Source organism: Schistocerca americana, chromosome 2, assembly GCF_021461395.2.
Source record: "Schistocerca americana isolate TAMUIC-IGC-003095 chromosome 2, iqSchAmer2.1, whole genome shotgun sequence".
Lineage (NCBI taxonomy): Eukaryota > Metazoa > Arthropoda > Insecta > Orthoptera > Acrididae > Schistocerca > Schistocerca americana.
Window position 1 is genome coordinate 477130568 of NC_060120.1, and position 14420 is coordinate 477144987.

Genomic DNA, 14420 nt, shown 5'->3' on the forward strand with positions numbered 1-14420 from the left:
AGTTTTTTTTTAGAATTCTTTGTCATGAAAGATACTGCAGAATAGGTCACAGAAGGAGCTAATTATCTATCAGATCTACTTATCGTTCTGTTAATGTATGAAACAGAGGAGGGACAACGGGGAAGGGTGCGGGGGAACTGTTTGCATATTTTCATGTTTATTATAAATGATCCTTTGTCTGTGACTGTTCCATATAAAGATACTGATGGCTACTACGTTTTTGGCGTTATTCTACTGGCTTGACATTACACTATAAGACAACTGAGTTACGAAGTATGTAGCAAATGAATTGCCTACCTTCTGTGCCTTCAGACGAGAAAAGTACTAAATCTTACAAGTTGGATTCGCCCCAAAGGCTTACGACCTGCGCATTCATCAATATCCAATGTATATTTCATAATCTGCGACTAAACTATGTGATAAGCAAGTGATGAAAAGCCTCACCATGTTACCAGGATCTATGTAGTTGTTGACATAAAGGACGTTGGTCCACCAGTTGGTCTCACATCGTGTTTGCTCCTGAAGCACGGTGGACTTCCAGAATGGCCCGGAGCCCATGTAAGGCAACACGCCACAGTGGAACAGGATCACTATCACGTATAGCGGCGTTAACCTGGATGAACAGAATAAATCAAACTCTTATTTATCACTCCAATCTTTTTATTCTAAAACTTAGTTATAAAAACTGGAAGTCGTTCGTTAAATAGCCACCCTTAAATTACACGTTTCACTTCAGTTATGAGTCGCTAAATAGTTGCAAAGAATTTCTGTACTCCGGTTGTCAATTCGTAATGCTACTACAGTCCTTCGCTGGTAAAGTGAAGGTATGTCTGTAGGAAATACTTTGTAGGCATAGCGACCCCACCAATGCAGAGATCAGACGGTAGAGTTCGGTCGAAAAGTGCTCCGTTCACCGCAACGCAAAGAACCATTTCTGCTGCTGTTTCCGTCTTGCTATGGGCGAGTTGCTGTTTCCTGCTTCTTGCCACTTGTCGGTTCTGGATTATGAACGATGTGTACTGACAAAAGAACATTCCGAAGTGTCAAAAAAAGGTTCGTGATGAAACTTGGTAGGTATGTAGAGGGGGCAAAATAATGTAATACAGCTTTTTGTCCCCAGTTTCAGTTATAAGGGGTAAAACATAAACCGAAAGGTAATTTCTTATATTAAGTTTGGAGGGAATGTCTTCGAAACGATGATATATAAAAAAATGTTTTTCATATAAAAGCTGATACATAATTAACGTTCTCGAAAATTGTAAAAATGAATTTTGTAATAATTCGAAATTTTGCTAAATACCCTACCACCATTAATTAACTTTGAATAATGAAAACTTTTGTTACAACATAAATTACAGAAGCTACGTACATACATGTTTAATAAAGTTGGTTTCTGACATACTATTTTTGAAAATAAGCTGTACACAATTTGCAGGCAGAGTATTTTCAACATACCTAACTAAAATATTTTAACGTTCATTATTAGACTAGTTATTTATTTTATTTATATTTCTTTTATGTTTTAAATTGGTGTTTCATGTTTTACATTCCATTTTTTTTGTTTTTATTTTACCCTTTCATGTACATGTATTTTGTTAATTGAAAATAATAAGTAAAATGAACGAAGTTTCTTCACACAATACACGCGACAGAAAACACTATATAAAACAAAATTCAGCAGAATTTTAAATTGTCACGGGAGACCCTATAAGTATTCTGATTAGTATCAGACATATTTTAATACCTCGGTAAGCTGTGTCGAAGAGAATTGATTGTGTACTAATGACTGCAGACTGGTTATATTGCTTCTCAAGCGTAGGTTAGTTAAACCGCTTCTCAGGTTGAGATTGACATCATAATCATTCAACAGAACTAGATTTGAAAAATCTTCTGAAAAAGTTCTTCCAACATCGAAATCCGTATACATTTCATGCCTGTACCTGTGACGTCGAGCTCTATGGGATCACTAGATGAACACATTCCTCTGAGTGTGATGGTCAAAATGGTTTTTTCACATTGATCGGCCGCCTTCTCATAGTTTTAAAAGAAACTGAAGGTGAATTTGAACTGAGAAATCGAGAATCTCTTTTTGAAGTCCCAGATGTCCTTGTGACAGCTTGACCAACTCAAAAGATATTTGAAAGATGATTTCTTTCCTAATGAAGCAAAAAACTTGTATTATTGTTAGATCCTTGGGGCTGTCAATGTGACAGAACCGTACCTGAGGACAAGAAACTTGTTCATCCTAGTTTTGATGAATGATTATGATGTCGGTCACCACTTGAGAAATTATATAATCAATTTACAGTCACTAGTACACAATCAGTTCTCATCGCCAAGGCTCATTACTGTATTGAAATACGCCTGATGCAAATCTGGATATTTAGAGGGTCACCCGTGACGATTTAAAATCCTGCTGAATTTTGTTTTATATTGTCTTCCCTGTCGTATATATTAGTGAATAAATTAGATTTATTTTTTGTTCATTACGTAAGAAAACGTTATGTTTTAAGCATTTATTTACAGATTATCGGTATTGTAATAATTCTGTATCATAATAATGTGTTGGTTATTATTTTCAATTAATAAAATATTCACATGTGAAACGTTAAACTAAAAAGAAGAAGGTAAACCGTACAATAACAATATAAAACATAAAATAAATGTAAGTAAAATAAATAACTAGTTTAATAATGAATGTTTAGATATATTACTTAGGTATGTCGAAATTACTCTAACAGCATGTTGTGTACAGCTTATTTTCCAAAAATGGTATTTCAGAAACCAGCATTATTTTACACCGGTGTATGTAGCTTCTTTAATTTATGTTTTAAAAATAGTTTTTGTTTTTAGGACTGGTGGCGGGGTATTTTGCAAAATTTTAAATTACTAAAAAATTTGGTTACACAATTTTCAAGAACAATAATTACATATCAGCTTTTATATGAGAAACATTTTTTTTATACACTTATCAGCCAGAACATAATGAGCACCTATCTAATGGCCGGTATGTCCACAATGGCACGGATACTAGCGGTGATACGCAGTGACATGGAAGCAACGATGTCTTGCTAGGTCGCTGGAGGGAGCTGGCACATCTGCAGACACAACTCACCTAATTCCATAAACTGCGGGGAGTGGGGCGATGAGCTATGACGCCATGTTCAATCACATCCCAGACGTATTCGATCGGGTTCAGATCTGACGAGTTGGTTGGATGGCACATCAATCGGAACTAGCCCCTCTGTTCCTAAAACCTCCCCATCAGAGTCCTGGCCTTGTGACATGGCGCCTTATCTTGTTGAAAAATGCCACTACCGTCGGGAAACATGATCGTAATGAAGGGGCATACGTGATATGCAACCAGTATAAGATATTCCTTGGCAGACATGGTGCCTCGCACGAGCTCCATTCGACTCACGGACGCCCACGTGAATGTTCACCACGGCGTAATCGAGCCGCCGTCAGCTTGTCTCCGTCCTGCAGTATAGGTGTCAAGTAGCTGTTCCCCTGGAAGACGACGATTCGTGCCCTCCCAAAGAACTGACAAACAAGATATCGGGATTCATCAGACCATGCAACGCTCTGCCACTGCACCAACGTCGAGTGTCGATGGTCACGTGCCCATTTCAGTCGTAGTTGCCCATGTTGTGGCGTTAACATTGGTCCATGTATGGGTCATCGGCTGCGGAGGTCCATCGTTAGGAGTGTTGGGAGCACCACGTGAATGTTCATGCACACGTGTACTCTGCCCAGCATTAAAGTCTGATGCTAGTTCCGCGACAGTTCGCTGCCTGTCCTGTTTTACCAGTCTGCCCAGCCTACGACGCCTGACATCTGTAATGGGGGGTGGCCGCCCAACCCAACGACATCTGGACGTGGTTTCACCCTGGTTTTAACATGTTGAAGACACTCACCATAGCACTCCTCGAACACCCGACGAGTCGTGCAGATTCCGAAATACTCGTACCGAGCCTTCAGGTCATTAAAGTCTGTGCTCGATCAAACTCAGACAGATCGCGTGCTTTTCACATGCTACACACGGACAGTACGCACACTGATAATACATGTACCGTGCGTGTGTTTGACAGTCAGTCCTCGCTAGGTGACGCTGCTATCGCCTGGACGGGTTTACATCGATAGTAGGTCAGTGGTCATAATGTTCTGGCTGATCAATGTATATCATCATTTCGAAGACATTTCCTCCAAATTACCTTTCGGGATGTGAGATTGGGCGCGAACAAAAAAATATGTACCGCATTATTTTGCCCCCTCTACGTTCCTGCCGAATTTTATCAAGACCGTTCATCGACACTTGGGAATGTTGTGAGTAGTGGATACGTCCCAAAAAGCATTCTCGTGTTACAGTCTACGAGGGTTTTGATGAGATCGCAGGATGCTCGTGCAGCTTGGTGTGATATTTTGCTTGTAACGTTTTCAGTCATGTTCAGACTTGACTTCCGCTGTGCAAACACATAGATTTTGCTCGTGGCATAATATTGGCATTTCAGTTTTCCATCCCTGAGGGTAGAATGTGAACTTCGTAACATTCCCATTAATTTGATACTGCTTAAAGTATTCTAGTGCTTATAGAGTTTGCTTTTGTTCTGGTTTTCATACAACTAAGACAAAAAAAAACGGCACACACCACAAAGAAATATCCGAATAGGACGGAAATCGGTAGATGTTATGTACATGTACGGACAAGCAACCGGAAACAATTTGGTAAAAATTGGACGATTCAAGAGAAAGAGCTTCATAAACTGAGCATCTCATTAACGCGTTGGTCCACCTGTGGTCATTATCCAAGCAAATATTTGGCTTGGCAGAGTTGTTGGATGTCCTCCTGATGGCATTTCAGTTTTCCATCCCTGAGGGTAGAATGTGAACTTCGTAACATTCCCATTAATTTGATACTGCTTAAAGTATTCTAGTGCTTATAGAGTTTGCTTTTGTTCTGGTTTTCATACAACTAAGACAAAAATACGGCACACACCACAAAGAAATATCCGAATAGGACGGAAATCGGTAGATGTTATGTACATGTACGGACAAGCAACCGGAAACAATTTGGTAAAAATTGGACGATTCAAGAGAAAGAGCTTCATAAACTGAGCATCTCATTAACGCGTTGGTCCACCTGTGGCCATTATCCAAGCAAATATTTGGCTTGGCAGAGTTGTTGGATGTCCTCCTGATGGCATTTCAGTTTTCCATCCCTGAGGGTAGAATGTGAACTTCGTAACATTCCCATTAATTTGATACTGCTTAAAGTATTCTAGTGCTTATAGAGTTTGCTTTTGTTCTGGTTTTCATACAACTAAGACAAAAAAACGGCACACACCACAAAGAAATATCCGAATAGGACGGAAATCGGTAGATGTTATGTACATGTACGGACAAGCAACCGGAAACAATTTGGTAAAAATTGGACGATTCAAGAGAAAGAGCTTCATAAACTGAGCATCTCATTAACGCGTTGGTCCACCTGTGGCCATTATCCAAGCAAATATTTGGCTTGGCAGAGTTGTTGGATGTCCTCCTGATGGCATTTCAGTTTTCCATCCCTGAGGGTAGAATGTGAACTTCGTAACATTCCCATTAATTTGATACTGCTTAAAGTATTCTAGTGCTTATAGAGTTTGCTTTTGTTCTGGTTTTCATACAACTAAGACAAAAAAAACGGCACACACCACAAAGAAATATCCGAATAGGACGGAAATCGGTAGATGTTATGTACATGTACGGACAAGCAACCGGAAACAATTTGGTAAAAATTGGACGATTCAAGAGAAAGAGCTTCATAAACTGAGCATCTCATTAACGCGTTGGTCCACCTGTGGCCATTATCCAAGCAAATATTTGGCTTGGCAGAGTTGTTGGATGTCCTCCTGATGGATATCGTACCAAATTCTGTCCAATTGGCGCGTAAGGTTCTCAAAATCCCGAACTGGTTGAGAGAGAGGTCCGGTGAACTTGCTGGCTGACCACCCGAAAATCTTTTAGCAAAAACAAAATTCGTTGACTGTTGAATTACATTAACAACATACTTTTTACAACAGTTACTGATAAGTAAGTATTGTCCAGAACCTGAAAATACCTTTTAGTACACACTCTTAGCAATATCAACACACTTTCAATGACGTCTGCTATCGACTTCATGATTACCACAAAAGAAAATTGTAAAATGCAAATTTCACTAATTGTTGTTGATTTTTACTCTCAACATACTTTTTAAAGAGATATTGATGTGTAAGTACGGCCATGAACTTTGGAATACTGAATACGACATTCGCTGTAACTGAGACTTAAATTTTTGGGTTAATTTTAACTGGAAAATTTAAAACATAATTGGAAACTGGTAGAAGAACTGATTAAAAACAATCAACTTTTTTCAGAATTTTAAAATATAGAGTAAATGACTAGATTACATTTCTCTCAAAAGGCCAGCACAAATTAACTTCGCCCACCCCCCTCCCCCCATATTTGTTATTCCAAGGGCTAAGCATGCACGTAGCTCAGTCGTGGCTGGCTGGGGTTTGGCTGTTTCGACGGAGGCCCGCCCCGTATAGCGGCTTGCACCTCGGAGCCGTGCTGATTGCTGATCGTGTCTGCACTCTGCGGTCCGAGTCTTGTCATAGTGGGGCGTTTCAGCTTTACACTACCTGTGCGGTGACATTGGGCGTGTTCCTGCTGCCTTAGCTGGTGGATGTGGCCATATTTCACTGTCTGTGATTTACTTCGGCCTGATATACTAATGATGATGAGCAACATTCCGTAGGCGTTAAGTGTTCGTCAGGTTTCGCGACACAATATACACTTCCTGTGCAGTCATTTCTGAGTTTAGTTTGTTATTTTGACACTAAAATAATTCGGATCGTTGTACTGGGTGTGTTTGGCGCATGTTTTTGTGTGGATTAGCATCCTGGCAATATGCTGATAATTGTGTCTTCACTAATATTCAGTTTCCTCTTGGATGCAATGCGCTGGAAGGAGGACACCTCACTATCTGTTTCTGATCTAACCTTTACATTTGCAGAAGCGTTCTTCTAAACATGCTTCTTGCTTTCGCCTTTCCGCTTTTTAATTGTTCTGTTACTCGCAACATTTTCGCTAAAAATATGATATTCAAACAAGACTGCACCCACACTGCCTACCTACTCAACACAATTCAGAACAACACACTCAAAACCACGCTCGAAAACCACACAACAACGAACTTCGATGTACAGCTGTCTTATTTTCTGCCAGAGTTGTCAACCTCTGCACAGAACCCACACATCGCAAAACGCCTATCCCTATCGCCGAAGAAAACAGAAGGGAGTTCAAAAGATGTAAAAATCTTTCTCCGACAAACAAACAAAAACAACCTGACAAACGGGTCGGGAAACGCCCACAAAGAGGAGCGCAGACCTTTTTTATTTATTTATTTTTAAGTACTTAGAATTAAAGTAGGTGTGTGACACTTGCAGCAAATTAATCAGAAAGCTTGGTAAAATTTTATTATGCAAAAAACAAAAATTCCAATTTTCACATTTTTCACTTTCTTGGTGTCCTTAATACAACAGTTACCTGTTTCATGTTGCCACAGAAGAAAGTGACTTGCATGGTGTAGAGCAGGAGTCAACTGAGACACTGAGTGGCTTTCTGTGCTGTTTAGTGATGAATCTCGTTTCTGTTTGTGGCGACCAGATCCAACGCCAACGACCTGATGAAAGGTCACATGAAGCACCATTTCATGAGACACACCCCTCCACTAATAAAACCAAAGTGTGAGGAGCTCTTCAGTATAACAGCTGGATTATTTGGTAAATGCTGAAGAGAGGCTGAATGATCGCCACTATTGGTAACAATGATTAACCCTCGCGTGGTACCTCTCATGATCCCTAACTGACCTGGTTCCCTGATTCCTCACCCATAGACCATGTCTGTTTCTGTAAAAGAAGATAAATATTCGTTTCCAGCAACAATTTCCTTATATCAAGCTCCATATCAAATGATTTAAGTGCACTAATATAGTACACATTATCGGTGAACCTGTTCCACCTTTCTCTTCCTGTTACCTAACAACTGTTTTTCCTCGTTATCACGTGAGTTCATGGCATGCATAGACCATGTGTAAATATGAGATTACTGTGCCAAGAGACCGTATTTGTTGTTCGCTCTCTGCGCTGATGTTTTGTTTACATACTAGTAGGCTACAGGAACGTGTGTGATGCGTAAACTGGATACTGCATGCTGCTGTCCGCATTCAAAGGCTCCATCTCCGTTTCGCGAGACAGCGAAGCTACTTTGAGACCATAAGTGTATAAATCACAATCTTAATTATGCACGTCGCAACGATAAACAGCAAAATTAAGCGTAAAATCCAAGTAAAGTCAATACAGCTGCTTCCTGCATTGATGGGTAAACTGAATCTTACCTCACATATCGATTTATTATTTCCAGAAAGAGCTGATGGAATTTCGCTCCTTTATGAAGCCCCTGGAAGAGCAGGCTTGTCATCGTCATGGCTCCAATTGTGAAAAAGACGTCCACAAGCAGGACACCATTAGCAACCAACATGCCAGCCGGTTGTCGAAACAGCTGAAAGCGTAAGAAAGTTCTTTAAAATTGGTTATTTAGAGGAAAATGATGATTACTGAGTACATACCACGAAAATATTAAATCAGTGGTCAAATCAACACTTAAAAAGAAACTGATAGCCATAATTTAGATTACATATTTTAAAGCTTAGTTTAGACAAGCTTAGTTTAGACAAGCATTGTTTAGACAAGAAGAGAATAGAAGCTTTCGAAATGTGGTGCTACAGAGGATGGGTAGATCACGTAACTAATGAGGAGCTACTGAATAGAACTGGGCATATGAGGAATTTGTGGCACAACTTGACTAGAAGAAGGGATCGGTTGGTAGGACATGTTCTCAGGCATCAAGGGATCACCAATTTAGTGTTTGAGGGCAGCGTGGAGGGCAGAAATCGTAGAGGGAGACCAAGAGATGAATAGACTAAGCAGATTCAGAAGCATATAGGGTGCAGTAGTTACAGGGAGATGAAGAAATTTGCACATGATAGAGTAACATGGAGAGCTGCATCAAACCAGTCTTTTGTAACGTTGTTATTCTGGAAGAACTAAAATGTTTGTTAATCCGGAAGGGAACATTAGCTCAATTTGGGCGACTGCAGAATAAGGATCGGTCGCGATCTTACTAATCAGACTGTCCCATAATTCTTTCAGAGTAAATGGAAACAACGATACATCAATGCCAGGTCACCGAACATAAACGATACTGCAGGGTTGTAAATCAGCCGTGGCAGAGAACTGTCTGTGAGAGACCGACCACGTATTAAGACTCACCGACACGCAGTCCTCTCCTTGGAGAAGAGCTACAAAGCCTGTTTGTTCACGTTATTCATAGAAATTCATAAACATGACAATAGTTTCAACAAGAAAGAAGACAGTTTCATTGGAAACGGTTCCTGGATTCTCGTGCTGCAACGAACGACCGTTGGAGGTAGTGGGCTCTACTACAGGTTGCCACCACCAGCGAACGGTGACCTTTTGTCAATGCCGTCCACTCGTACCGCCCAAACGTTAGAAAAATCGATAAGCGTTGGGCGAAGCTCTGTATATGCATTTTAAGATAAAAAAAATAACGCACCACGAAGGAATTATCCGATTGGGTTGGAAATCGGTAGATGTGATGCACATTTACAGGCAGACAAATGATTACAGTTTTAGAAAAATGGGATGATTTATTCAAGAGGAAGAGCTTCTAGCAAGAACAGTATTCAATGATAAGTCTCGCTTCAAACAACACCGATGAGCAGCGACGACGTGTGTGGAGACGCAGTGGGACACCATCTGTCGCCTGTCTTACGGCCCGACAATCAGGATGATGGTCTGGGTCCCTTTTTTTTTCATAACACGATCCCTTTGATTGTAATCGGCAGCACGCTTAGAGCACACAGGGGTATGTCGAAGATCTACGTCCCGTTTCGTTGCCCTTCGTGGCAAGGCACCCTGGGCTTCCATTTCTGCAGGTTAAAGGGCGCTTGCAGACGGCGACAGTTTCTATTGCTTGCCTTCGTGCTTGATAAACCCTACCTTAGCCAGAAAGGTCGAGGGATCTCTCCGAAATCGATAACGTGTGGAGCATAATGAGCAGCGTCCTCCAACCATCTCGATATTTTGAAGATCTAATGCGCCAATTGGTCAAAATTTGATACGATATCCCTCAAAAGAACATCTAACAACTCGACCAATCAATGCCACGCCGTAAAAATGCTTGCGTAAAGGTCAGTTCTGGACCAACGCGTTACTGACTTGACTCAGTTTGTTAAACTCTTTCTCCTGAATGCATCATTTAGTTTTTCTGAAATTGCAATCATTTGTCTGTCTGTACATGTGTGTCACATCTACCTATTTCCGTCCCTCTCGGATAAATCGTTCGTGGTGCGTCGTTCTTTTTTCTTTTTGCAATGAAGAAGCTAACAGCCAATATGTCAACAATAAGATTAACTACAATATGTGGTGTTAACAGATGGGAAGGCGCTGATCAATACGCAGAGTTGGCGGGAGAGACATCCTGCAAAATTCACATTGTGTCAGACATTTAGCATCAGGCCAAGTGGTCAGCGTCTCATCACCAGAGGTGCCGATGGACTTTTTATTCTGGAGCTAACATTCCCATCCCAAATACTGGACTTCGCTCCAGAGATTGAGATGATCAGATACCATGAGGCGTAGCAGAAAACAGACTTTTAGCCCAGGTGGCTCCCAGTCCACTGCTGTCAACTGACACGCAAAGAGGGGAGGCCGACTCCTCTGGTCACCTTCGCCCAAACACCAGAACCTTTCACCCCGCACTAAATGTAAATACTGCTTATGAGCAGAAAAGCTGCATCAACTATAGCAAAAGTTAAACGAACAAAAAATACAAATACTGATAATCCAAGAAATAAGACTGTCTGCCATGCAATGGATTTTTGGAGCTAGAGAATCTTCAAAAGTAAGAAGGAGAAACGAATAATGAAAAACTAGCCACTTTCAGTTGTCGCTTTTGCAGCCGAGAAAGGCAGTCACCTCCATAGCAAATGTAAACAACACACCAATGACAATCACCCTGAAATGTGCAAATAAAACACGCACACTAATTCATGCACAGATGCCAATCAATACTGGAAATAAAACCAACGGCAAAAAGGTACAAGAATCATCAGGGAAAGTAAAAAAATTCTAAAATTCCCCCAAACCATATCAAAATACTACGATCGATTTCAGTTCTCACCTAGACAAAGAAAGAAATTGCAGGAAGATAACAGGAAAATCCCCGCACGTAAATGGACCACCTACAACGCGCGAAGACTAGTTGAAGGCCAGCCACGTATTCCTGTCCTGTGACAGCCTCTTCATCTCGGAGTAGCCCTTGCAACCTACGTCCTCAATTACTTGCTGGATGTATTCCATCCTCTGTCTTCTTCTACAGTTTTTACACTCCACAGTTCCCTCTGGTACCATGGAAGTTATTCCCTGATATCTTAATAGATTTCCTATAATTCTGTCCCTTCTTCTTGTCTGTGTTTTCCATGTATTCCTTTCTTCGCCGATTCTGCGGAGAACCACCTCTCTCCTTACTTTATAAGCCCACCTAATTATTAACACGCTTCTATAGCACAACATCTCAAATGCTTCAATTATCTTCTGTTAGGGTTTTACCACAGTTCATGTTTCACTACTGTGTTCACATGTTTCACTGCTGTGCTCCGGACGTACGTTCTCAGAAATTTCTTCCTCAAATAAGACCTATGTATGACATTAGTACACTTCTTTTGCCCAGAAATGCAATTTTTGCCAGTGTTAGTCTGCTTTCGATGTCCTCCTTGCACCTTCCGTCTTGGTTTATCTTGCTGCCTAGGTAGCAGAATTCCTTAACATCATCCACTTCGTGATCACTTTCTCGGTCTTCTCATTTCTGCCACTTCTCATTATTTTCGTCTTCATTCTCTGTAACAGGTCCTGAAAATTTTCTTCACTGTCACTGAGGATACCAATTTCATCAGTGAATCTTAACATTGATATTCTTTTACACTGAATTTTAAACTCACTCTTGAATCTTTCTTCTATTTCCGTCACGCTTCTTCGACGTATAGACAACTGCAAGGTCGAAAGATTACATCCCTAGTTCAGGCCCTTTTTGATCCGCATACTTGGTCTTCCAGTTTTATTGTTTACTCTTGGTTCTTGTACGTATTGTATATTATCCGTCTTTCCCTATAGCGTAACTTTATTTTTCTCAGAATTTCTAATATTATCAAACGTTCCGTCGAGGTCGAAAAGTCCTACGAACGTGTCTCGATTTTTCTGCGGTCTTGGTTCCATTACCAACCGCAACATTAGAACTCTGGTATATCATCAGTCTCATATATTCTATACACCAACGTGAATAATTGTTTTGTTGCCACTGCCCCCAATGGTTTTAGAAACTCCGATGGAATGTTATCTGTCCCTTCTGCCTTATTGGTTTTAAGTCGCCCAAAGCTCTTTTAAACTCTGATTCTAACACTGGATCCCTTATATTCTCCCTATCGATTCTTGTTTCTTTTTCTATCACTTCATCAGATAATTCTTCCCCCTCTCAGAGGACCTCAATGTACTCTTCTCTCCTATCTGCTCTCTCCTCTGCATTTATCGGTGGATTTCCCACTGTACTCTTAATGTTATCAGTCTTGCTTTTAATTTCGACGAATGATGTTTTAGCTTTTCTGTATGCTGAGTCAGTCCTTCCGATAATCATTTCTTTTTCGATTTATTCACATTTTGCACGCAGACATTTCATCTTAGCTTCCCTGCACTTCCTATTTATTTCATTCCTCAGTGACGTGTATTTCTGTATTCCTGAATCTCCCTGACATTTTTGTATTTCCTTCTTTCATCGATCAGCTTTTACCCATGGTTTCTTTGCAGTTACCTTCTTTGTACCTATGTTCGTCTTTCCAGCTTCAGTGACTGCCTTTTTTAGAGATGTCCATTCCTCTTTAACTATACTGCCTACTGAACTATTCTTTATTGCTGTAGCTACAGCCTTAGAGAACTTCAAGCGTATGTCGTCATCCCTTAGCACTTTTGTATCCTACTTCTTTGAATATTGGTTCTTCCTGACTAATGCCTTATACTTCATCCTACTCTTCATCACTACTACATTGTGATCTGAGTCTATATCTGCTCCTGAGTACGCCTTACAATCCACTACCTGATTTCGGAATCTCTGTCTGACCATGATGTAACCTACCCGTATCACCCGGTTTTTTCCAAGTATACCTTCTACTCTTGTGATTCTTGAACAGAGTATTCGCTGTTACTAGCTGAAATTTGTTACAGAAATGAATTAATCTGTCTCCTCTCTTATTTCTTGTTGCAAGTCCATATTCTCCTCTAACCATTTCTTCTTCTCCTTCCCCTATAACTGCATGCCAGTCACCCATGACTATTAAATTTTGATCTCTCTTTGCGTCCAATACTTAGCTGGGTGGTAACGTGCTTTCCTCCCATGCACTGGGCCTGGGCTCGATTCCCGGGCGGGTTGGAGATTTTCTCCGCTCTGGGACTGGATGTTACGTTGTCCTCTCATCATTTCATTATCCTCTGCTGCAAGTCACCCAATGTGGCGCAGACTGAAATAAGACTTACACTTGGCGCCGAACCCGACTGGGACACGTCGACCAACAATGCCATACGATCATTTCCTATCTCCCTTTGCGCATTCTATTACCCTTTGAATATCCTCATATACTTCCTCTATCTCTTCATCTTCAGCTTGCGACGTCGGCATGTATACCTGAACTATATTTGTCGGTGCTGGTTTTCTGTCGATTCTGATAGTGACAAACCTATCACTGAACTGTTCACAGTAATTCACTCTCTGTCCTACCTTCCTATTCATGACCAACCCTACTCCGGTTACACCATTTTCTGCTACAGTTGATATTACCCTATATTAGTCTCACCAGAAATTCGTGTCTTATTTCCATTTCACTCCATTGACTTCAATGCAGTGGTTTCCAATGCCTTCTGCATCCTCATGCCCATGATCAGTGCTGATTCTTCCGCCTTTTAGGGGCAGTTTCCCACCCCAAGAGCAAGAGAGTGCCCTAAACCTCTGTCCGATCCTCCTCCCTCTTTGACAAAGCCGTTGGCAGAATGACGGTGACTTCCTACGCTAGAAGTCTTTGGTCGCCATTTCTGATGATTTTTACACAAAATTTAAGCAGTGGCAGGTTTCGAACCCGGGGCTGAGGACGTTTTGATGACTAATCATAGACGCTTTCCCTAGACAACGGGTGAATTCTTCAGGACATTAAACCTTAAAATCAAGTCAACACCTTACAAAAAGCAACAGTTCAAACAGATGAAATGGAGATC

The 14420-nt window shown here is 40.9% G+C and overlaps 1 protein-coding gene across 1 annotated transcript in view; it reads right to left on the minus strand.

Moving 5' to 3' along the window:
• LOC124595347 (nose resistant to fluoxetine protein 6-like) overlaps positions 1–14420 on the minus strand; it is a 367206-nt gene that overhangs the window by 100456 nt on the left and 252330 nt on the right. The window contains exons 7-8 of the mRNA XM_047134061.1: positions 8423–8586; positions 445–613 (exon numbers count right to left, since the gene is read on the minus strand). Of these exons, the coding sequence (XP_046990017.1) occupies positions 445–613; positions 8423–8586 (333 nt within the window). The remainder of the gene's footprint in view (positions 1–444; positions 614–8422; positions 8587–14420) is intronic.